Source organism: Nesoenas mayeri (genome assembly GCF_963082525.1).
Source record: "Nesoenas mayeri genome assembly, chromosome: 7".
Classification (NCBI taxonomy): domain Eukaryota; kingdom Metazoa; phylum Chordata; class Aves; order Columbiformes; family Columbidae; genus Nesoenas; species Nesoenas mayeri.
Genome location: NC_137551.1, coordinates 20,413,055 through 20,439,377, shown reverse-complemented (window position 1 = coordinate 20,439,377; position 26,323 = coordinate 20,413,055). Strand labels below are relative to the sequence as shown.

Sequence of the window (26,323 nt, the reverse complement as noted above, 5' to 3'; positions counted from 1 at the left end):
ACACCCAAATTCTTGAAATGATGATCTTGCTTTTCCAGGCTCACTATGACTGGTGGGCTATATGAGAATTAAACTTGCTATCTTCTGGTTTCTTGATGACTGCATTAGCAGTGCTCAAGAAGCCTGATTCTTCCCATAACTCTTCTTCCAAAACTGTGGGGGGAAAAGCTAATGTGATAAACCAATAAATTATCATAGTAAAGAATGAGCCACCTTACAGAACAAATTCTGGCTTTTCTGCCAGCTTCAGAGCCTCATGCATCCCTGCAGCTGATAGTTTCCTGTTGATATTCCTGTATCTGCATTGCAGGAGGTTACGATAAGTTGTCCTTAGGTCCCGATTGAAGAAGGCATATATAAAAGGATTAATGAGAGAGTTTGCATAACCCAACCATAGAAATGTTCTCTCAACCCACAGAGGGATACAGCTACATGCAGTCCCACAGATGAAGGGCCTGGCGGTTGAGAGGAGAAAGAAGGGCAACCAGCAGACAGTGAAAGCCCCAACAATAATCCCAAGTGTAGTGGCAGCTTTCTGTTCTCTTTTAAAGATGGAAATGTTTTTCTTGTCGTGCTTTAGGAGTCGTGAAAAATTAGTACATTCTTCAGATTCCTTGTGCAGTTTTACAACTCCATTCATAGAAATCCCTTCCATTTCTTCCGGCCGGGGAAAACCAGCAAACTTGTGTTTTGCAGCACTTCTCTTGGCAGCTTTGTAAATCTGATAGTACATGAAAAGCATCACTGACATTGGAATATAAAATGCAACTGCTGTAGAGTAAATGGTGTAGCCGAAGTCTTGACTGATCAGACAGACCTTTTCATCATTTACGTTTTGGGCCCAACCGAAGAGTGGGGGTATAGTGATGGAGGCAGACAGGAGCCACACACAGAGGATCATTTTGGCCATACACTTCCCATTCTGCCTTACAGGATATGTGAGAGGTCTCGTTATTCCCAGGTACCTAGAATGATAACATAGAGTTACTATATGGTGCAGTGGTTAACTGATAAAAGTTATTTCACATAGTCTACCCGTAAATAAAACACCTTTGGCTAGGGTTTCTATTTTACATTTTTCAGTCCTCTCTCTGCATGTATTTTAAACTTGTAAATTAATCTGTCTTTCACATTGAAATTTATAGTCCTGGTACTCTATACGAAAGGTCTTTTGTTCCAGAAGGAAATCTCCTATTGGGTGTAACAGACTGCACTTTCAACGAATTTGTACAATCTTCATGCAGATAACTAATTTTTTTTGTTTTTAAGGAAATCCTGAAACTCAAATTTTCTTTGGCTAGCTTATGAAATTTTGGAGTATAGCTGAAAGTTCACTCTACAAAGCCTACCACTTTTTGTGTTGAGCATATGGTTAAAGCAAGCAGGCATTTGTCTTAATTCTTCTGACATATTCAACAGTTATGAATATCCCTGCTGCTAAACTGAGATGATGAGTTGCCTTTCTTACCTTCATGTTTCCAATAGGAACAACAAACTGCAAACTTATGCCAAAAGTAGATTGTTTCAATGCTACAATAATTCTTCTTATCATAAGTTAATTAGGAATAAATTACATTTATTCAGTATTTGAATTTTTACTGAATAAAATAACAACACATCACAGTGCCAGTTCCAGAAAACCTGGAGAAAAACATTAGTTTTACCAGAAGCTAAGTTTAGGGTGGTAAACTGTCAACAGACAAGAAAAATGTTTATAATGTGCCGGGTTTTCACTGGAGAGGGGGGAAAAAAAGTAAAGAAAAAAACAAAAACAAAAACAAAACTCAGAACTTGTTGACAACCACATTTTCTAAACAGTGATAGCATAAACTATGTATTTTTTTCTAATAAAAAATATATGTGACTATGGCACTACGTAGCTGGACAGCAATATCCTAATTTTGTGTTTACTTTCAACTACATACAATTTCTTTATTTCCTCTCTAGATATGGTAAGTTTCTCTTATATGGAGTTAGATGGTGCTTTTTTTTTTTTGCTTTTTTTTTTTTTCCCCACACACCTAACGTTTTTACTTTTAAATTGGGTTTCTGCTCACCTAGAACTTACGTATGAGTTACTGTTAACTTCTCAAATTGTACTTTTTCCTCCTTCCAAAATGAAGAATTTTGAGAAAAATCAGTGTGATTCTCTTTGTTACTTGTAAAAGAAATGGTTTCAAATCAGGTTTCAGAACAACATTTTGGTTTCAAATGGTACCAGTGTTTAGTTGGAGTGGAGGTTTTGGAGGGTTACAAACAAGAAATATAGTAATGTGATTAAAATATTTTAGGAGCATTTTTCTCTCTCTGTTCACCTAACAAATCAAATATGAGTATTTGCCTGGCTTTGCAGAATGCTGCATTGTTGATTTTACTGCAATGCAGTAAATTATGGCTAGCGCTGCTGCTTTACACAAACAACCAGGTATGCTACAGTCCTGGAAGTAAAAAGAAACTTAATTTCATTATCTGTTCTGGTAAGTAACAACAATCCCTCTCAACAATGTAATTGATTTTATATTACTTTTATGGCAAGTGTTACACAAAGGATAGAACTAGTTTATTGTACCTGATTCTCAACAGCATGCAGAAGTAAATCACAGCAGGTCAGTATTTTGGCAACAAAGCTGTGCCTGGTGGAGCCGTAAGCTAAGAACAGTTATTAAAATTGTCTGTGCAACATGTGGACTATTCTACAAAAGTCTTTTTCTTGCGTTACTCATCAGCAGCATTAGCTGTCACTGTACCAGCCCTGATGGCCACGGGCATACTGTAGAGTCCAAAGAGATTTCTGCTTTACAGTATCATGACCAAAACTGTTTGGGCTCCCAAGGAGCTGAGAGTTTTCCAAGGCACTCCAAGATGTAGAAGAGCAGGGTTAATGCAGTGAAGTTTCAGCATTTAACTGCTGAAGGGATACATCGTACTGCTTTAAGTAACATAACTGCAGCAAGGATAAAGTTATTAGCTGTAACCCTTCTAGGACCGGAGTGGCACACTCCTAAAATTTGTCTGAAAATACACGATTTAGCTACAAAACAGTTAAATACATCATTTGTGCAGAGAGATTACTTGTCACTTGCAAGGCATAGTTAAAAACAAACATCTTTAACAAGTTGATCCACCTTCCCAAAGTATGTAGTATTCTAGCTACTACCAAATTGGTCATTAAAAATAACACACTTACTTATAAAGTGAGTTTTGTTATGTAGCTTAAAAAGTTAAGCTGAATTTCTGTAAAAATCAGATCTGTGGAATGCATGCTCTGAATGCCTACTGATGCATTCTCATGCATCAGAATGTAACAGAAAGAATTCATGAAAGTAGAAGTATACCGAAAGGAATTAAAATTCATTAGTTTTGCCCTGGCACCACTTTTTTGGAAGCAGTTTGAGCATCCAAAATGCTATTTGAAATTAAAATACTTTAATTAACATAAAAATACACCAGCATCCTTTCTGTCTTATTCATTTTGCTAAATGTAATATGATAGAGAAAAGAAGTCATCAGGCATAAACGAAGGAACATTATCTTTTTATCTCTATATATGAAATCCATTACCCTTGAAAACTTACTTGCAGCTTCAAAATAATGTAAATCACTGCTGTTGTCTGATACGCTAGAGAGAGTCCAAGCCTTAATAGATACATGAGCTTAAAAAGTGTTGTGTCAGATTCATTGCAAAAATATACTTTGTATTGCTTAATGTTTAATTACTACCTTTCAAAAAAAAAAAAAAAAAAAGGTAAATCAGCTGAACTTAACGTATCATTCAAAAATATGTAATGACTTGAGGCCTTACTGCTGTGAAAGAACGAAGCCAAATCCCGCCCCCCCCCAAAAAAAAAAACAACATTTCATGTGTCTCAGCTATCCCCAGGAAGGAACAAGTGTCTCAGACTTGTTATTCTGAGATTTGTTTCTTTACATGCCACAGATGTTAATTTTGATCTTGGTGGGGAAAAAACTGTGCCTTGGCTCTCATTTGTAAAACTCCAGCACAACATGGGCTATATCTAGGTTACTCCCTAAAAGCACAGTATTGCAGATATGCAGCCTTTATTTCTTATAAACTGGACATGTCATTTCTCATTCAGCATTGCCTGATGCTGTATGCAGAACACCGAAGTGCAGTATGCTACAACACCACTGAGAAGCACGATGCATACCCCAGTTGTGGTCCTGTTGCCATTCCAAGAAGAAAGGCTGCTGGGTGAGCAGAGAAAAATGAGAAGGGACAGTCTGGCTCTAGCATCTAGTGGATACAACAACAAAAGTTTATGAGAACTTTTTCTGTACTACGTCACTGAAATCTGGAAAACAGCCCATTACCTGAAGAGCTCAAAATAAGACCAACGTAGACCAAAAGGAGGGCAAATGATGAGGGACAGAGTAAATCTATTTTTAAATGAATGTGCATAAATGCAAAAACACATCCCCATTCTGCATTGGTTTCTTATGATTACTTCAGTGTCGCCTCTTCCCTGTTGGAGGATCAGAACCCAAGTTCTCTGCTGCAGTCCCATCCAGTTGTGCGGCACACACAGAATGCCCAGCTCTAGGGAAGAAAAATCACCCCTTGCCATCCTCTCCCTGGAGCTCTGTTCAAATGCAAGTGAGGGGAGAAGAGCTCCTTCCTTTGTGCAGTGTACACAATGGCTATTGTACACAATTGCCATTTACTACAGTCACCCAATGAACACCAACAACGGACAAGGTAAACGAGTAAGCCCTTTCTTTTGTTTAACAAAAATGTGGCTCCCTGTGATCCAGTATTCTTTCCTAGTACCTCTAAATTGTTACCATCTAATGACAGATAATTGTTATAGACAATTTAATGTAAAAACATTATAATTGCTCCTGAAACAAATCCATTTGTGGTTTTTTTCATTCTGTGTTTTTGGTTGTGTTTTATTTTGGTTTTTTTTGATACTGATGCATTACAAAGATCATATGCAATAGGTCTCCATTGTTCCTTGAACTGTAGATCACAAATATTTTTTATTATAGTGTGCTCAATATATTAAATGTTATAGCAAGTGTTAAATGTAATGTACATGGAAAGTAAAAAGGTATATGGCAGAGGGAACAGGCATCCACAAGCCCTAGTTTCTGTTTCTGGCACATTGCTTTATCTCTCTGTGACTCTTTGTATTCTCTCTTCCCAATTATGTTTGTCTTAGCTATTTGCTTGTTGTGAAGGTTGACATGTTACTGCTTGCATAGAAATTCTCAAACTGGAAACTGGACTGCCACTGTGTCCCACTAAAAGTTACTATATTTAAAAATGTGAAAGGTTTGATATGGTTTCATTTCTTGCAAATAAATGTATTTCATTATTTAATGCAGGAAACTGTGAACGGTAGTTTGCTTTATCTGCACTACCGTGGAGTTCACACAATCGCCTATTTATAATCTACTAGAAGAACTTTTCAAGCAGATCTTTCTCATCACCTTGAAGTGAACAACTCTGCATTTTTGGCTGAATTAATTAGTAATTTTGTAGTTGCCAAAGGCACCAATTTTTTCCTCCAAGAAGGAAACATATCCGCAGTGTCAGGTATGGTAGCATTGTAGGTTAAACAGGTAATTTTTTTTTTTCCTTTTTTCATGTGAAACCAATTTTATTTTTTTCAGAAGTAGCAAAATTCCTTTCCTTTTCTTCATGCTTTTTCTGAGGAAGCTAAACATAGCTGTAATAGTTAAGCTGTAAAAATGGCAAATTGTTCATAGCTACACTGGAAACTTTGAGATGTGTCCAATTCTTACACCTTTCGACATATCCAGAAAGCAAACTGAGATGTAACAGCTACATGAACTTTAACGATAGAAAGAAACTAGTAATAGGATGGTCTAATTTGGGATCTGGTGTCTGAAATCTTTCTTTTATATAACCTCTGTTATATGGCTAAAAGATAAAGAAAAAAAAAATAATAGGACTTGCTTCTCACTGTGAGCAAAGTCACAGAGTAATAGAAAACTTAACAACTAAAAACATTAAAACTGGGTTGATGTCTCCTGCCCAACCCAATAATAAATTGAATGCACTGTGACATCAGCATCTCAGCATCATTTATGCTACTTTTGAAATGCACACATGCAACTCCTGTGTTTCTGATGTCTATATACTTTATAGGCAGAGAGAATTCCATTCTAATTAGTCCACATTCATTTCTCAGAATTCACTGATCTAATAAGCAATTATTCTAGAATCAGATTAGCATATTTTATTGTCTTTTTTTACAAACAGGCCAGATTACTGTGGATAAAACTAGAAACATTGTACTGGAAGTTCTGTAGATGTGTATTGTAGCTATTTCTAACAGGAATCTTGATATTGTTCTGTTATTACTTACCATTTGACTTGGAGTTGTGCTTAACCTGAGTTTATTTCAGTTCTTTCTGGTTTTGTATTTTAAGAGTCAAAACTTTTATTTCAAAGGCCAGAAAAATGTTTGCTGCTTTGCTTTTGTGCTTTTTCTCCTAGTACAGCAGCTTTCCAGCTTCAACATGTATCTCCTTGTATTAGTTTCTTTGCCAACCTACATCTATAGAATCCAGTCTAATGATTCACCTGAAATAATAATGTTTTCTGAAGAACAATGCTGATCTACTGATCTTTTGGTTGCTGTGATTCTCTCATGATCTTTCATAGTTTTTTTCTTTAATTCAGTACAAGATTTAGAGAAACTTCACAAGAATAGGATCACAATGCCTTTCCTAAAAGCTATCTAACATTCAGAAATATTTTCCTTAGTATAGTGATTGATCTAGATTATTTATGTATATATATAAATATATATATATATATACTTTGAGACATAAAGCAGTAAATTAAATGTAAATGTAACACGTTGAAACATTGATCAAATCTGTTATGTCTGTTACAGCTATCAAACCACCTAACAGAAATTGTTCTCTTGTTTTCAAAGAGATACTGTGTCCCACAGACCTGCTTTTAAATAGGTATACAAACTGATCAGGAAAATACTATTCACATCACACATTTAAGTAGTTGAAATGGAAGTATAGGCATAGAAACATAAAAAGACTTAAGTGTTGAGATATGAGCATTACAGCACATGAGTATGGTGTTATAATATGAAAAGTAACCTTGTTAATTGTTGTATGACAGTATCGATACCTGCCTTTCTGCACCATGATAACCACCAGTTTATTGTCTGGGAAGAGGAGAATATTTCAGAGGCAGTAAAATACTTTCCTCCTTCACAGAAGTAAACAAAGTTCCTTATTTCATTGGATATATGACAGCTTTCAGAATATGAATTAGATTACTTTAAAACCTAAATGTTAAATATTGTGCAATGTTACAGTGAGACAGCAGAACTAACAAAATCAAGCTGTTACTCAGTGGAGGAAAAACATTTTGTTCAACAAGTTCTGTGCTTCATCTAGTTAAATGTTACATCTTTTCTGTGTAGTGAATTAGTATATTGTTTATAAAAAGTCTCAGCACAGTGACCAGCTTCCACATCTTGACTGCTCTTGCTAGAAATGGCTAAATCTCTACTTTGTCCTTCTCAGTTGATGGTGAATGTAGTAATGTGAAAGACCTTCAACGAATGTTTCCATATCTATTGTTTTAGATGCTTATGATTCACGTTTCATGCAATTTCAACATTATTCTTGTTATTGAAACAGTGATACTTTAATTTTGATACTTGAATGAGAATTAAATATTTGGTTTGCTTTCAGCAAGATTAACATTTTCTGTTATTCCCTTCTGGTTCTCAATTAAATGTATTTCCTCAAATTCTCTTTACAAGAGGAAGATACTTGTTCCCACTGTTAGAGTGGGTACACATTGAATACAGTACTATACTTTTATCATACATAGTAAATGTTCTGCCTTGATTTTTCTTTTTCTCAAAAATCATTGTAAGGGTTTATTTTTAATGGAAGTTAGGAAGTGTAGGCTTTCCTGGCAGTGGGGGAGGATTAAGTCAATCAAAACTAAATACCTGTTAATTCTGAAGGAATGTAATTTGCATAGTAGATTACGTTCTCCTCTCTTATACTTTTCAGTTTCTCTGTACTTGCATGGATTTTTTTTTCCTGTCATATTGCATAACTTTACAGCTTCATATTTTCTTCTTTATTTTCATTCATTTTTTATTATTGTATTTTACTTATTCAGATTTTACTTCACTTTCTTGCCCTGCCTTGTTTATTTTTCTCTCTTAGCTCTATATTTGTCCCACTTAGTTTTTGCCTGCTGCCATAGATGGGGAGAATACATTCTGCTGTCATTCTAAGAAATACATAACTGTATTGCCAGAAAGATGTGAAATATAATTCAGCTTAACTTCTATTATCTTAATTTCTGAAAACATATGTCTCTTTCCTTTTGGACCCTGGCAAATTTCTTTTACCTATCCTCACCCATTGTCTTTTATTTTCCCCCATGTGACTGTTGAAGTATTTGTCACCAGTCACCACCTTGTTCTTAGCTTCCTGACAGTTTGGTAGCCTTTGGTTTTCCACCATAAATAATATGCTGTTTGGAAGAAAGGGTCCCAACATGTAGTTGCTGATGTTTATCTTGCAACACTGCCTGAATGTTAGATAATATGTATTTCATAGCAAATATTTTGCAATTACCCAAATAAATATTTTACAATGTAAACTAAACCCTCTTATAAACTGTTTTTGAAGAAAATAGTACTTGTAGTTTTTTCTTTCTTCTGCCTTAACCAGTGACATAAAGGTAGGAGGCACAAGAAGGGGAACGGATTTCAGTCCATTCAACAGCCTCCTAGAATCTAGATGTATTTGAAAACTGAAAAGGTTTGGGCAATGAAATATTTAGAATTAAGTTGCATACTATAATGGAAGATTTCCTGTTTTAAATTTTTTTTCAAAATGTCTGAACTCCAACATTGTGGATTTCATAATCTCTGGGTTCCTGTGTGTAGGTATGGTTTGCTTACTGAGTTCAATAGGATTAATTACATACACAGCTCAAAAGTGCTTTTCACCTCCCTTCTTGATAGATAATCTGTAACACCTCAAAAGCTCTCTAAATCTGGGCAAGTCATACACAGGAAGAATCCATTTCTCTTTAAACTGTTCAACAGTGTGCAAGGTTGGGGGAAAACAAATTTCATGCTTTTTTAAAAGAAAATGGCTGTGTCAGGGCATGCACTACCCACTTCTGCCCTTTCACCCCCCCATAGATTTGCAAGTTCCCTTTATTTAATATTGATCTAATTCTTTTGTGGAAGAAGAAGTGTGAAGAGAGTCGAAAGGCTCTTCCTATTTTTTTAATCTCTTTTCAAAAGTAAAAAATTGTATTAATCAAAATGTAGGATAAAGTACAATTCACAGTACCTATTACTAACACTTCAGGAATATTCCCTAGGGAAATAACTTACTGTGCTTTTTAAGGAATGTCTCACTTCACTGGCAAATTCTTCATGGAATTCATCATAGCATACACACAAACTGCTTTCACAAATGCAGAAGACCAGGCCCTTGTACACTATTACAGTTTCACACCCTATGGTATGATTTACACCAGTTGTTAAGTCACTTTATCAATCAAGGAGAAAAACATCTTAAAAGATAAGATGGCTGTTCATTGCTATATTCAATAATATAATTTATATTAGAAAACATTATTTTATTTAAAATTCACATTTCAGTTTATTCCACATTGAGTGCCTCTTTATTATTCCAAGATATTTTAGACTCATAGAAACAAATGCAGTGCATTTGCATCATGTCAGCTGTTGTACCTGGGTATCTAATTACATATAGACTGATGAGTGTTTTATGTGACTATTTTTCCATCTTGATATGCATGATGTGGTATCTCAGTAAGTTATTACAAGATGTCTGGCCCCTTTTTAAAGGGTTAAAGAAGATACTTTAGCCTTCTGATACTATCTGAGAAGACTAAGATTGAAAAAGCTTTATTCTAGAAAAGAATTAAAGAGAAATCACATTCTCATTTATTTCTGTATAGTTGTGTTGCAGTGTTCATTTGAGATGAGGTGTACAGTGAAAAAGTTCAAGTTGGAAGAAAACTAGTAAAGAGGTGTTATCTCATATGGCCTTTTGTATGGCAGAGGAGGACTGCTTAAATGTGAAAGGAGAAAATGAATCTGATGACAACAAGTAAAAGATTTGCCATGAGTGGAGGGAGGTGGCACCGGCAGTGAGTTTGAGGAGCAGCAGAGAAGACCTTGAGCATGAACACGTACAGTTCAAAAACTACGGAGGAGGCATGAGGCTTGTCCTGAAATATTGCTTGATGGTGTTACATGGGACTCAAGAGAAGAGACAGAGGGGTACTGGGAGTTACTTATGTTTATCTTCTTTTTATCAGTCTAGAGAATCAGAAACAGCAAGTGAATGGATCAGATGAAGGACTTGACCACTGGATTGCTGGTAAGGCACTTGAGGAGAAATGACACAGCTCTGTTCTTTCTTCTCTTTAATAAAGAAATTGGAGAGGAATGCTTTAGCACTGGAAGTCATCTTTATGATGGCCTTGGCTCCCAAGGAGGTAATCTTGTGTTGTGATCCTTGCTCCCAAGCATTTCCATGTCCTGCACAACAAACCTCACTGTCCTTCTGGCAATTACAGTCTGCTAGAAGGCAGGCATCAATCATGATGCTTTGCTGAATGCCTACTTGTTTAGAGGATCTAAAGCTTTAGATTATTAAATTGCTTATTGTCCTGAGCCACGTACACATCTGAAGATCAGGTTCAAGTACCTAAACTTAATTGGATCCCATATGCTAACCAGTATAGAAAAATATGAGATTTGGATTTTATCGTGATAACCTAAATTCCCTAGCTAATAGGCAGAAGCACTCCAAACACTGATAGGAAAAGATTTATTTGCTGCTTTGCCTTTACTGTGGGGGAGCAGTTACTGAGCAAAAGAAAACAGAGGAATGAAAAAGAATATGTTTTGCAGATTATGAACTGGAAAATACTAATTTCCCTCTTTTGAGTTTCCCTCACCTTATCCTCTCATCCTTTATGTCCAAGGGTATTGTTAAAGCCAGTGAAGATTTCAGGTTTTGTCAAACTCTGCAGTACTTCTAACATGCTATTTCGCCTCCTCTCCTTGCTGCCTTCAGAAAGCATTTTGTTTCTCAAACTCACAGCTTATTAACAGAGCTCAGATTTCTCACCCTCTCATATCCTAACTGGTGGTGTCCTGTGGCAAAGACAAGCACTTGTGATTCTAGGCCAGCTGGCTGGCTTCAGCCAGGCCAGAGGAGACATGCCAGGAGACAACCACCAGACATGCCTCAGTCTGGGGACCAACCTGTTCTGTGAAAGCGTTCAAGTAGGCTGTAATAAAAAGTGCAATGTGTTTTCTCTCAGTTCTGTACTCTGCCAGACACCAGCACAAACATCCCTTAGGTAATCAATGAGGCAGGCTGATAGCCTATAGGATCTGTGTCTATATTTTGGCTAATGCATTGGGCTACCACTTTCTCCTCCCATGTGTGTGCAAGCACATGCACACACATGCACACCAGATATGACCCCTTTGTATCTGGCAGCAAGGTGGGTCTCAGAATGTATTTGCTACAAGCAAGTGGAAACCAGAGTAAACTTTAGGAGAACATTCAGAGAGGGCACTGGGATGCCTGCATGGATGCAGCTGAGGCAGCCTGGATAGTTTCTCAGGGCAAGTGGTGGAGATTCAGACTGGAGATGGAACACCAGGCACTTAGACAGTTCTCAGAAGGAGGAGGTTGCCAAAATGATACAGGGATATCCAGTTCAATGACACAAGATCACAGAACTCCCAAGTCCCTGTGCTCAAGTGAGTGCTCTGGCTGTTCCTTGCACCGTATGGGCATAAGCCCCAGGCCTCCTTTACTCCTGGCTTTTGGCAAGAGAAAGCCCAAACCCACAGGGAGCTGCAGAGAGCTCTGGTCTGAGTGATCAGGGAACATGAACATTGGGGTTTGTCCTAAGCATACCAGGCTGTTGCTTTAGAGGCAGCTTAAGTGACTTGCCCAGAACCACTAAATGAGCCTATAGACCCTGATTGCTGGGTCATCACAAACCGAGGTTGGTGCTTTATTTGCATAACCAGTTGTTTTTTCTGCTGCTCGAGGTAAGCTCGAGGTAAGCTTCAACTAAAATGTGTGTGGGCTTGATTTCAGACCTAGAAAAAATAAAACCTCATCAGACTAACATACAGTAGATATGGTTAAGGTGATTTTCTCCAATTTCACCACATGAGTCATGCTTGGATTAACACTAAAAATCAGCTTTAAAAGGAATTATTTTGGAAGTTATAATAGTGTTTCAAAATGAAAACCTCCTACAACTTTAACTAGAAAATCATGACTGATGTCTTTAGTATTATTAAATGAAACATTTCAGAAACTTCCACAGTGTAAGTGATAAATGAAATGAAAAAATCACAGCCCATTGAATTGATAATACCACTATATTAAAACAAAGGGAATATATCTTTAAATATGCTGATATTTGTGTCCCCTCTCTTCCTTCCTTCAATACAAAAAAATGAAACATAATATCTCCAGACAAAGCACTTAAGGAAAACCCCCTTCTAGAATACTTTTCTCTTCCCCCTTTTTTCTCTTCCCCTCTCTGAAGAGACAGAAAAGATACTGGGAGGACCTGGTCTTCTTTGCTTTTCCATAACAGTAATTTTGTAAGGGCCCTAATGAACACCTACATTTATATTGATTTTGGATGAATCTCAGTACAGAACTAACCTACTAAGACATTTTGGGCTTTCTCCATAGCTATATTAGCCTGAAGGAAGATCTGAATTTATCAAAAATCACACAAAAAGATTGCTGTGTTCCTTTGGGTTGGGTATGTCAAAATTATAAATGTTCACCTCAAGTTGTTTGTTTTTTTTTTTCCCCATCTCAGCAGGAAAAAAAACCACAGTATATCAATAAAGTGTGTCAGATATACGGGAAAATCTAAGTCTAAAGCAGGTTTAATTAGAAGTCTTATTTCTAAAACTTGGGGATGTGCAATATAACTCTAATTGCGTTATTTAAAACAAACAAACAACAACAACAACAACAAAAAAGTCTGGCAAAATCACCTCAATTTCCTAAAGTATTTTGATACAGAACATCCTGTTTTGATCTCCTACAATACCAATATTTTTTTTTAAAGATGTAGACTCTGGATTTTCTTCTCCTCTACTGCAGTAACAGCTTGTCTCACTTCCTGATATGAATAGGTCCCATCATAGGAAGAATTCATAACCTGTTTTGGAAGGGGAGGCAGTGGTTTGGGGAGAGCACAGTATGAGGGGAAGGTACTAAGGAAGGCAGGAAGTTAGGTCAAATTGTGTATCTGCAATTCAAGAATGATTTAGAAAACTGCTATTAGCAGTCCTTTGCACCAGAAGCTTTTGGAATGAGACTTATCAGAACATAATAAGGTGATTTCTTCTCTCTAGCTTACGCTAACAGCTATTTATTTGCCATTTCTTGATATTTTAGTGGTATATTGTTTGCTCAGTATGTGGTAAGCATCAGGTTATCGTGTTTCATCACTTTTCATGTCAATGAATGTGAGGTTTACTGTAGCTGCCACATCTTTCAACAATATGTCATTTATTTTTTTAGCATTCATTTTAACTAACGTTTATTTGCAGCATGCTTATAGACTAGATCCCAAGTTCTCCATTCACATGTAATTCTCCTGCCTACAGTCATTTTCCTCAGAAAAATGTCTTATTCAGTGATATTTTGGAATTTAATTTTAATAAATAAATTGCTCAGACCAAGGTCTCCTCTATAAACCGGAAACAGAATATTTGTAGGTATTTAATATTACTTTACAAACATTTCTTCCCCTTGAAATCATTCAGAGTCCTTAAATACATAACCCTAGGTGCCCTTTAACTGAAGGAGAACTTTGAAGGGTAGAAACATCTAGTGGTAAAGAATAACTACAGTAAAATCCACATTGAGATGAGTAAAACTGTATGTTCAGCCCTTCACAACCACAGTATTTAATAGTTTATTTATCATAATATTTATTCATTTTTACCAGCAAGTTTGGGAATGAAGAATGTAATGGCTACATGGGCACTACTACTTTCTAGCTAAGCAGTCCTCCACTCCAATGAACTTTGAACCTTCTGGTTCTTGCTCAAACCTGCCAGGCTGTGGCTCCAAGTATCTGGCTTTTTCCAGCTTGCTGCTCCAATAGAAATTAATCCAACTCCAGAAGTTCACACTCCCCATCTCAGACATCACCAGTTTTACTTTTGCAAAGTTGGCTGCAAAGGAGCTTAGAGATCTCTAGACAGGAAACTTGAACAAAGGAGATTAGCCAGGAAAATGTGTCCTCTTTGTCTTGTTGAACAAGGGCCTGCCCACAACTGGCTTCAACTACAGTGTACCCTTTTCCTTCAGAAACATCTTTAATAATTTTTTTCCTTTTTAAAATAATTAAAAATCTGCAATACTATATGTTTAAAATATAGAACAAATTACAATACTGCACAAACTGCTACCATCCGCTTCACAGATATTAAATTATAGTGCTTTCAATGTACAGAATAAAACTTTTGGGTTTTATTCTTGTCAAGAAAGGAGTTTCTGACCTTCTTTCCCTGAACTTTCTATACAGAATGACAAAATTTGAAGCCAGATTCAACCACTGGTTATCCAAAAAATGACCATTTGTCCAGGTCATTGTGTAGGGTTGTGTGTCAATTATTTTATAAAGCTTTTTCACGTTCCCCAGAATTCAATGTTATACCTTTATGTTAAAACAGAAACAGAGCTGATAATAGACCATCTCTTCCGCCAAAGTCCTTAAAGATAGCAGGCTTTGGAGATTATCAAGGATCCCAGACCTCTCTTCTCTGTTCATTTTATAGATGCTACACTACACATGAAAGCAGTGAAACAAATGGGATCAGCAGAAGGAAGCCCTTCTTTTCATCTCTCAGTGAGTACATCTTTCCCTTGCTTCTCTCAGCAGCAAATTGGCAAGGTTCTTCTGAGACGTGGTGTCATCAGCTCTGTGTGGATAAAGACTATACCTAAGGTTTATTGCTGTGTCTACAGCTTCCAGTAATATCGGTTCTCATTGCCAGGCTAACAACTTCAAAGATGCGTTTGAATTTAGGAGCAGAACTTGAATATCAGTGTGGGATGAATCACCCCTGCTAGCCTGTGGACCTCTCAGGAAGCTCACTGCAAACTGTAAGTGTTTAGAATATTCAGTAAAATGCTCCCTTCATTTCAACACTTAGGCAGCAGCAGAGAAGCTTTGTGTTAAGTAACAGGCTTTGGGAATGTTAAACTCCTCCTTGTATTGTTTAATTCACAGTCAAACAGTCTGCCATGCTATTTTAATTTCAGTTATTTTTGAAAAAGTTAAGCTTCTGTTCTGCTAATGACCAAACTCGTTTAGCAAAAATAGCTTTTTAATATGGGACAATGGACTCTTGAGAGACTACAATCGGTATTGTTGCTAAAACTGCTTGTATTAAGAAGTGGGTCTCCAAATGCAGATTCTCAAGGTAAAAGAGAAATTGCAGTGCATAACAATAAAAGAATTAAGTCTTTAGAGCCAAAGATGTGTTATTTTTAGCATCAAAACATCTTATTAAGCTATTAAAGCAAAGCTTTGCATTTTGTCAACAGCTGTTTGGGGTCATGCATATAAATATTTCCAAGCAATTTGAGGCCAGACAACACACTCTGACTTTGTTTAGGGATTTAGTATTTCAACTATTTGTTAAATGTCGATTTCTACAGCAAATAAAATGTAACAACCCACATGGAGAACTGTTTACAGAAGATTATTCTGGCAAATGGTACTGTGTATCTGAAATGTTTCATGATAATCACAACATGTTTTCAAGGTCTGTATTCACTATGACAGTTATGTTGCAAATTCTATAAGTTTAGATAATAGCATATACTTCTGTTATCTGTGCTCATGCCTTCTGTTTCCACCTTCTAATTTTTATGTCTGTTGCCAATTTCTAAATACTTGTCATTAGTGTAAGTCTTCCAGGCTAGTATTCTTTACTTTGATTCGCAAATCCCTACATTTTCTTGTATGGGAACAGTCCTCTAACTAGTAAACACACACTACTGACAACAGATCAGGTTTTTCTGGAGTTATTTTTTGTGTGCCTCTCTGGAGATCTGCAAATGATGTGTTGAAAAACATTCTCCCAAGTCTCTAATGTGTCTCTCGTGGAAAGCAAACAGTTTATAAATAATGTACTTAAAGAAAGTTTAGTATCTGTCACTCAATTTAACTTGGAGCAATATACCATGTCTCTGAGCACAGGTACTTGTATAACTGATGAGAAATGATGATTGCAGTGCTAGCAAGGTTACTGATCAGCATTCTTCAGTGTGAATGAAGGTCGTGCAGCTGTAGGCCGGGTCATAGAGGGACCACCTCATGATGTGTCTGCCTAGATCTCCAATAACAAGCTGTCCCCAAAAGACTGGAGCTGTCAACTCAAAAGAGTCAGAGTTCATTTAAATGAAAACTAGAAATTCGATCTTTTTAAATACAAAAAACTCATCACATGGTCAATTAGAAGTAAAAAGATTTGTACGCAATTGTCCTACAGAAAGAGTGCACTTGCAGGCAAACCTTTGTTCCAGTTCTGATTTTACCCAACTTGGTGTATGCCTGAGATACAACAAACTCTGCCCAGTCTCCCTTGGTCCCTGAGCAGTTTTTCTACCATTGTTAATACACAGCAAGCTGCTGTGTATTAACTTTGTACATCCTGCAGGACAAATAGCTCTCAATGGGAGGAAAGTGTTGCCTTTCATATGGCTCTACCTCCACTTTCCACAGCCTCCTTAAAGAAACATAAAAAACCATAAACAAAAATGGATGATCGACTTTTCTTGTTGTTATATTTTTAACTTATACTTCCACAAGCTAAAAAGCTTGGTTTCAAGTTTTTGACAGTAACACATACCCACCCATTTCCTTGATACATTTCAGGAGAAAACTTTGCTGCCAACTTTTTCATCAAGACACAATGTACCTCTAAGAATAGACTTCACCCTGGTTTCTCCTTACTTTTAAAAAAAAAAAATATTTTTGTAATGTCTCTCCTTGTTTTTTTTCTTTAGTTTTGTGGGTTTTTTTTAAAAAAAACATGATCATTTTGTAGGGAAACAGCTGCCCACAATAATATTAACCTCCCTCAGAGATCTCTTGTGCTAGCTCCCAATTTGATAGCAGAGACCAGGATAAAGACAGAAAGAATATATTCAGTACTGAATTGATTTCCCTGCACATTGCAGTTCTGTGCATTATCATTATTATAGCAGGCACTATTAGAAATTTCATTCTTGTCTGTACGTTACACAAAAATCTTGTTTACTGTTAGAGGTGAATCACTACCTGATTTGCATACATGCTAATATTCACCCGTATGTATCAAATAATCTAGATGTTCTATATAAAGCCTCCTGAGTAAACAGCAAAGTACAAGAAGAAAATCAAAGGCGTTCTACTCCTGAATTTTGTTGTGTTAGTTCAAACAGAATAGAAACAAGCTTTCCCCATGACATATTTAATTACTGAAGTCTTTCAGAAAGGAAAACTTAACCTTTGTAGTAAGAGTTTACTCAAAAAATTTCATCTGTTTTTTCTGTCTTCATTATACATAGTAATAAATGTGACTCAGTCCTTTAGAAATAGTTGGCTATTCAGTGCAACATGAAAAACAAAAACTTGTAAGCTTTCCAGATGAAAGATATTATCCTCACCTTATAGTGAGCATTAGGACAAAACTGCAGTGAGCATTACTTTATGATGTTTATGCTTTGTAAACATAGATATCAGAACTTGTAATTTTGATCCCTGATCTTTGCTATATGATACCTTCACCTTGGCAGACTCAACTGTTTCTCAAGCTCTTTTGTGTTCATGTGAGAACTAGAACAGCCAGCTTGCTCTTCAGATTTCCTAGTCTACAGAGGATCTTTGTCCAGATCTTTTTGTGATATACTGAGAGAAAGAGATAGAGGTGTTTGTAGCTGAAAGACAGCACCATATGGACAATATCAACTGCAGATGAAATTGGATATTCTGTTTCAAAAGTTGCCACAAATGTTTCTGATAAAATGTTTCAAACACGACTGCAATATTAAAAAAAAAAAATAATAAATGAAATTTAAAAAAAAAAAATCCTGTAAAAAATATTATCCTTATAAAATTGACAGGGATTTTTATACATAATGTTCAGAGGAAACTATTCCAGAAAAAGTCAAAGAACATTCCTTGATTAATTTCTGTTCCTCTAGAAGCTTGTGAGAGCATGTTACCATTGATGGGATAGTCTCACTGCAAACACAATATAATGACTACAAATGCTCTGATGTTCCAATCTATGGTATTCGTTCAGTTCAAGAAAAACACTCTAAGAAAATACAGTTTGATACCAGTGTACACATATTATGCTACACCTTCATGCTAGTATGAGATGCATTTGCGTTTTCATGATCTATATTAGGAGATATTTTTGAAAGCCCTCTTCAAAAGTTAAGGAATTGTTTCTAGAATTGTATTATTCCTGTGAATCTTCAAGTAAATCCAACCTCACTTACAGAAAGTATTTTTGTGACCTTGACAGGAAAAAAAAAATCACTTTTTAAATGTCTCCAGAATTCCTGGCTTGGCAAAAATGTGATTTAACGTTCCCTTATCTCTGACTATCAGGCTCCTTTGAAATGCCTGGATGAGTCCTCAAGAATTAGAGACCCCAAAATCACTTCTAAAAACTCATCCAGTGTTAAACCCTGGTAGGAGCAAACAGAAGATAATTTTAAATCTGGGAGAAAACACAACAAGCCAATTTCAAAAAAGGCATTCACGTAAATGTGGTGTAATTGTAAATCTCCTGTTACTGGGGCTGAACTATAATCTCCTATCCATGCCCACCTTGGAACATTACCAGTTGCAGTCACATTTTCACTGCGACCTCTAGATTATCTTGCATCTCCACACCCCATTACTCCCTTTTGGTAACACTACTTAAACACATCCGGTACGTAACAGCAATAGAATAATCAGTCTACAGATTTTTTCCTATAAGGCCCCCTAGTTTCCTTAACTTTGTCAGCCTCTACTGTGCAGCCACAAGACACAACTACCAAATTTCAGATCTTACGTCACTTCCCACTACAGAAAATCAAACATCCAGTCATTTTGGTGGTAAAAGAACCCTCTCTACTCCAGAGTTGTTAAGTCTTCACAAAATAATCTACCTGTTTGCTACCTACCTAATCTACTTATTTGCTAATCTACTTATTTGCTACCTACCATCTTACTTACTGTGTATCTGGCAGTCTAGTCATGAAGCATAATGTCTCTGTAAAAACATAGCAAAACAATTGCTATATCCAAGAACAGGTTACAGCGTAAATAACTCCATCTCGTGCAGGCTGCCTATAAGACGTGGAGAAAGATACCTGAGAATGTCACAGAAAAGTACTGGAAGAAGTGCAATCACATTAGTATGACAAAACACCCCAGCTTCATTTACTCTTTCGGAGCTGGTTGTCAAGATGCAAGGTACGCATTTCATTGCCTTATACTACTAAATGCATCCAACTTCCAATTCAACATCTTTATCTTAGGATTTGGAAAAAAAAAGTGTATGTTGTACCTCTTCTCAATGTAAATAATAAAAGAGAGATTGCAGAAGTGTTTGGTAAGAAATTCTCTGCAAAAAGAAATCAAAACAACTTGAAGAATGCTCTTTAAGTGGACTAAATTTGAAAAACTACATGGAAAGAAATAAGAATAAATCTGTTCCTTTCCACTGTAGTTTATCAATGCTGTTTGTATCTTTCATAAGCTTAGACAAGTTATTTACAGACTCAGAAAGAGTACAGTTGTTTATCAGGCTGAACAATGGAAAGAATGACTCTTGTGATGGTGATGGTGATTAGGAATTAGCTGCCATATTGACCCTAAACTTTCTTCTATAATATAGACCTTAGTTGCAGTAACTCCAACACACACTTTTCCTTTTAGATTTTTCCTAATTCCTTAGTTATTTCTGTGTAAATATATATACCAAATAAAATCTCATGGTGGTGGGGCACTGCTAGTGGGCGTCTATATATATATTCTGGAGCCAAAAGATATGACATACAGGATTTTTTTCATATCTATCTCTGCATATATATCCTACAAGTATTTTCTGAAGGAACAGAGCAGGGCTGGCAGAACCAACCACAGCCTTTTCCAGCCATGGCCTGAAGGCAGAAGAAGAGTTTCATCCTAAATGGGAAGCCATGCAGGGCTTTTAGGTGCCACTAGGCTTAGGAAATTGCTGACAGTATTTTCAGGTCACATTGTCAGTTTTGGATGTAGGCAGAATTTAGGCATCTGCATTCTATTGAAAGTGCTTAAATCTTTATTTAAATTTAGTTCCAAGTTCTTCCTGTGAGGCACTATGAGGCCTCTTCAGTTCTCAGACATGCACCAAGGACACTGGAAATGAGTGAGCTTTGAGGGACTGACATATTCTAAGGTGACACGTAAGTACGCATACTTACTTGCAGTATGGCAAAAGATACCAAACAGAGAGAGAGAAAGAAATTATCCTTGTGTATACAAATCTTAAGATCAACAAAAAAAAACCCCACTAGTATTATTTGCATACAAATTCTAAATCCTCATCAACTTAATGGAAGTCTGGAATACTCATGAATCCTTGGCTAAGATTCAGACTTGAAAAGTTCCCCAAAAAATGTTTGATTGCTTGTGTTGTGGGTTTGGGGGAAGTGTTTTAATTTGTCAACTGTATCTGAGTAGTTATGTTGCTTTATCACTTTCTAAGTCAAAGAGCTATTTTTAAATTGAATTTAAAATTGCTGCTTGTGCAGTTACCCAGTGGATACTCTCCAAAACAAGATTTCTGTAGCTACCTTCAATCAGAAGAACATGATGAATCAGCATGCAGACATCACCAGTTTAAATTCAATTATTTCCCTTTATATGTTTATTCACCCAGTAAGATGTGATTTGCAACCATTCCTCATAATTCACTCAAAATATTTGCTCACTCTTAAATGTGAAGGAACCTACATGTGATATAATTTTTTTAATTCAGAACAAGAAAAGCGTAGCCTTAAGAGAAAAACAAACAAACAAAACAACAAACAAAAAGACCCACACCACTAATAAGAAATGCTTAAAGGGAGCTACTATTCACTGAGGCATAATTAGCTGCTGAAGTCTCTGTAACTCCTACTTTTCTTCAGAGCTACCCCTCATATCATGGATGGAGAATACAGCAAAGTTATTGATTATCTGGAAATCAAACTGTCTTGACTGTTCAATACTTATGAAATTTATAAAGAGAAAAATGCTCTTGTCACTCTGTCACATCTGTCTGTCTTCCGACAGACCTGCCTGCAAGCAGATAGCTTTCTCCCAAAGAATAAATGAGAGAGACCTCAAAAATAACATGCTCATCTCAGGTCATCCTGATAGAGATCTGTGGAAGTTTTCATGTTGTGAAATAAAGGAAAGACATGATCTGAAGAAAAGCATAATTGTCTAAATCTTCCTATTGTTACTTTGTCTCATCATCTCCAAAAATGTAGTTCTTCGTGGATAAGAAAATGACCTTTTCAGACTAGCTTCTTTCTTGTGCACTTTGTACAAAGTTAGAGATCCTCATAACAGCATACTACCATGTACTTTGCAGTCTTAACATTTATAACACTTAAGAGTAGAAGCAAGTTTAAAAGTACAAGCACTGCTTGATGTGTTTGACTAGGAAAAAAAGGTGGGGTTTTTTTTCAGCAGAATGAAACCAGCGCATTTGTAGACTCCATGCTAATCTGCATCTTTCAGAGCTTTATGACTGATAAATTCAGCTGAAAAATGCATCTGCCGCTAAGGGCTGTGCAGCAAAATATCTCTGTGTGCGATAGGCCTGCCAGCTGCTGGTATTTCAGGGCTCTCAGTGGTATGAGCAGAGTAGCACATATTTGTGCCGGGGAAACAAATCAAAAAGCCTCTTCAACTTACTCATTTTATCCTGATTGGAAGGGTCTCAAAGCCTCTTTTTTACCACCTATATTTGTTTGTCTAATAAAAGATACCACCTGTTTTTAAAAACCTTGTCTAACAGTTTGTCACAAACATTTTATTTTATTTTTTTTTCTTTAAGATTTTTTCAGTAGTAACATTCTTTCGGCTATTTACTTTCAACTGATTCTCACAGCTGCCTCAGGAAGAACCTAGAGGTTTAACAATGAAAATTTTAAAATACCCAATTTATTTGCTGTCTCTGCACTGCCTGTGACAGCCTCAGCTTTGCCTTCTGGAGAGACTTTACTGCATCACAACAAAGGCTTCCTAAACTGTCCCAAAGAGCCAGGTGGCAATGCAACTCAAAATTATTATTTGAAAATGTTCCTTTTTGCCTTATCTTAACTCTCCTCCTTAAATAAATGTCTCCTGCGTGACCTCAGGACCATTTAATTGTGCTACAAGGTTTAATTGTATCTAAGTGGTATCAAGGATAGTGGCCAAGTTGGAAGACAGTGGATTTCGTTCATTCCTCCCCTGCTTCTGGGTTTCCTGGTTCATCTCCAATTTGTGTTCTTTGCACTGAGATAATCAGGGCTGTATGACTGGAAATCTTCTCCTAGATAATATAAAACATGCATGTGTTTCCACCAAACTCATGGAAAAATGGTCCTTGTGAAAATGGTCTGATCCTCTCATGCACTATATACATCGCAATTTGCAGGTTCCTGCACCACACACAGTACTTTATCTGGAGGTACTCATTTTTTTCAGAGATACATCTCCCTCACTGATCATTCAAGGCTTTCCTAACTACATAAGAAAAACTGCAGGTAAGAGAGCACCATTAAATCAATGCTACACTGGCAACACCTCATCATTCACATTTAATTTTCATTATTTCTCTCTGGTTTGCACATTTTGTGTATATTTACCATTCAAAAATTACTCAACATACCAAGCTAATCTTTGGCCTGACTGAGAAGTCTTACAACAATATAAGATTGATTATTTTTTACATAGGATTACGAATCATGGAGATTTTAAAATTCTTTACTGCCAAGTGATAGACATAGCTTGCTAGTGAATTGCTGGCTTGTTTTCTCTTATTTATGGTATCACCTGTCTTAACCATATAATGGATTTGGGTGACAGAGGTTAAAACATCATGATTCACGTAATTTTTACACCACAGTGTAATGAAATATTAAGAGATCATGTTCAATAAATATTCAGTGGTAGAAGAAGGAATGCAAAGATGAGAGGAGAATAATTCTGGCTTAATCTACCACTTGTTAACAAAAATCAGTCATTCATAATAGGTTATATTCTGGTCTAAATACATAGCTATATCTCTTGTTGTCATTTTGGAGAGAGGGGTGTGTGAAGAGGGGATGGAAAGAAGACAGCAAGAGATCAAGTCATCACTGTGACCAGTCAAAGCATCTGTCCAGCATACAGCAGTTACTTCAAATGCTAAGAAATGAAAAAGAGTAAAACTAAATTACTCCAGTGTGCTATGATGTGAATCAGCCACATGCCCTTATTTGAGTAAGAAAGCCTAATTATGTTAACTTGTCTTTAAAAGGTTCTTAGAAATAGAGGTAGAGAGCTCTTTCATGGACATTAAGAATGATCAAAGAATGGAAGTACTTTACATGGAGAGAGTGGAAGAAAGAAATCACCTATCTTAAAAATAGGTAGGATAGAAAAACAGAATAATGGTGAGAAGGTAGATAGGCCTATTCATAGTTTCTTATAATACTGGAATTAAGTTAAAAGACAGCAAATGCCAAGACAAGAACAACAACAACAAAAAAAACACGCACACACAAAAACACCCTTTGATACTTGGTCAAAATCTGTATGTGGATTTCATTGCTACAAGATGCCTTGCAGCATTCAGATAACTGCTAAAGATTACAGAAGTCACAAAATAAAGAGCATTGAAGCAGGAGATGCTGATACAGAAATTAAAGTTTTGAAGTGAATATAAACTGTGATTCTCCTTGGCATGAAAAAATCTCCAGTTACTGTAGGAAAATCTTTTGAAAGACTTCTTCTTTGCAGAAACCTAATGCAGAGTTCTTTCCCAAAACTTTCTGAAGCAGACAGTGAAGGTTGCTGTTGCACATCTGAGTTTTTAAACTAATTCTACAGTCTAGTTAAGAAGTTCTTCAGTTTCTGCTAATTGTTAAGTTGTAATTAAAACAGTCTCCCTCTAGATGCTAAAATCCTCAGCATAGGATTTAGGCTGTGGAAGATGGAAGTTATAGGCTGCAACTTATTTTCAAATGGCACTTGCATGCAATAAAGGACTCTGTTAGCTTTCCTCTGCAGTGGATAGCTTAGATGTGGGCAAATGTCAGATCTCAGGTATAGCCTTAACATCATAAATTAAAGTCTAAGGTCCTCTTCTGCAGTCTGTATACAGCTCCTTATTGTCCCAGTGCCTGTATCTTTCGGAAGAAGCTTTGTGTCAATGAGCATAGCCTGGTTTTTAAGAGGGCAGAAGAAATTGGGGGGGGGGGGAGGGAAAGGCAAATATTTGAAAGCAATTTTTCCTTCAGACAAAAGGTTTTTTCTCAAAAATGGTTCTATCAAATGGAGCTATTCTGAGATTGTCTTAGAATAATGATCCAACTCTCATCAGCTACATTTCTGAGCCATCTCTGCTCTGGCAAAGCTCGACTGAACTCAGTGGGTTTACACTATCACCAGCTTTGGAAGAATGAGCTCAAATCTAGCCGTGGTATAAAGCAGTTTAAAGACACACTTTGGAAGTTTTAAAGTAGCTGTAAATGCCCCGTTATTCGTAAAGAGCCACAGTAACCGTATACAGTTTAGCGCCAGTTTTGTTAATGAGAGCAGGGAAGTTACCCAGAGGGATAACGATGCACCTGGGCTGGGACAGCGGGCGGCAGCACGCACCGCTCCGGCGGGCTCCTCGACGAGCAGAGGCTGCGAGGCTTGCGCTTGCCTCCCTCCCTGCTTTTAGCTTCTCTGCAGCTCCTTTCCGAGGGAGCCGGAGGAGGCAAAAGAGAGCCCTGGGTGGAACCGCTCACGGCAGGTCCCCAGCGCCGGCGGCCGGTCGCCATCCTCGTCGCCCGGGGCAGCGGCGCCGTGCCGGTCGCTCCGGGAGGGCAGGGCAGGCCGCGAGTCGCCGGGTGTCTCACCTGTCGATACTTATCACGCAGAGAGTCATGATGGAGGCCGTGCAGCACATGACATCCATGGCGATGAAGACGTTGCAGAAGAGGCGCCCGAAGATCCATTCGCCGCCGATGAGGTCGGTCACGCTGACGAAGGGCATGACGGCCAGGGCCACCGAGAGGTCGGCCAGGGCCAGCGAGACGATGAGATAGTTGGAGGGCTGCCGCAGCTTCTTCACGAAGCAGACGGAGATGACCACCAGGCAGTTGCCGGCGATGGTCAGCAGGGTGATAAGGGAGAGGACGGCCCCGATAACAACTTTTTCCACGTTGCCGTAGCTGAGGATTTGCTCCCCGCATTGGGAGTCGTTGGCGGGGAGGGGGCTCGCCGTGGGCAGCACCGACGGGGCGGGCGACGGGCCGAGCTTCGCCAAGCTGCGCGGCGGCCAGGAGCCGGCGATCATGCTACCGCCGCTCAGCGCCCGCGGGTCTTCCAGGACCAAGGGCCGGAGGTTACCGTAGAGGTGACTGCCGTTGAGGGCGAGGACCATATTGGCGTGAACTGCCCATGAAGCCACCCCGCCCGCTCGCCGGCTCTCCCTGCTGCCCGGCGTGCTCGGTCGGCGCTCGGGCTCCTCCTCGGGCACCCGGCGCCGCCCGCCCCCTTCGCAGCCGATAGAGCTGCCTGCCGGGGACCCCAGCCTTCAACTCCCCCCGGAGCAGCCGGGCTCGCCCACGGCGCTCGCCGGGCGGTCGTGGGATGGGCACGGTACCATCGCCCCCGGCCCGCGGGGAGAGGGACCGAGGCGGGCGGGGGTGGCGGCCGTTCCCCGCCCACCCGCGGCTGCTCTCCTCCGGGGCTGCGGGAGACGGGTGGGAGCCGCTCCGCCTCCCCACTCCCTCCTCCCCACTCCCTCCTCCCCTTCTGAGAGACAGGTAGGGGGAGAATCCCTTCCCCACAGCCCCTCTGCGCCGCGGCTTCGGGAGCCGATTTCTCCTCCAGCTTCTCCTCTGCGGCTGCCTCAAGCAAGGGGCGCTTCGGGAACCCCTGTATCTATATATATATATATATGTCGCACCCGAGAAGCTACGGACGGGTGGGAGCGCTTGGAGCAGGAGCGGC

The 26,323-nt window shown here is 38.2% G+C and overlaps 1 protein-coding gene across 1 annotated transcript; it reads right to left on the bottom strand.

Moving 5' to 3' along the window:
• Positions 1-214: 214 nt before the first annotated feature.
• Positions 215-25,751, bottom strand: HTR7 (5-hydroxytryptamine receptor 7; the record flags this gene model as incomplete). Its single annotated transcript, XM_080347504.1, has 2 exons — positions 215-965; positions 25,225-25,751. 2 exons carry the CDS (start codon positions 25,749-25,751, stop codon positions 215-217), a joined length of 1,278 nt encoding a protein of 425 aa, XP_080203630.1.
• Between the last annotated feature and the right edge of the window lie 572 nt (positions 25,752-26,323).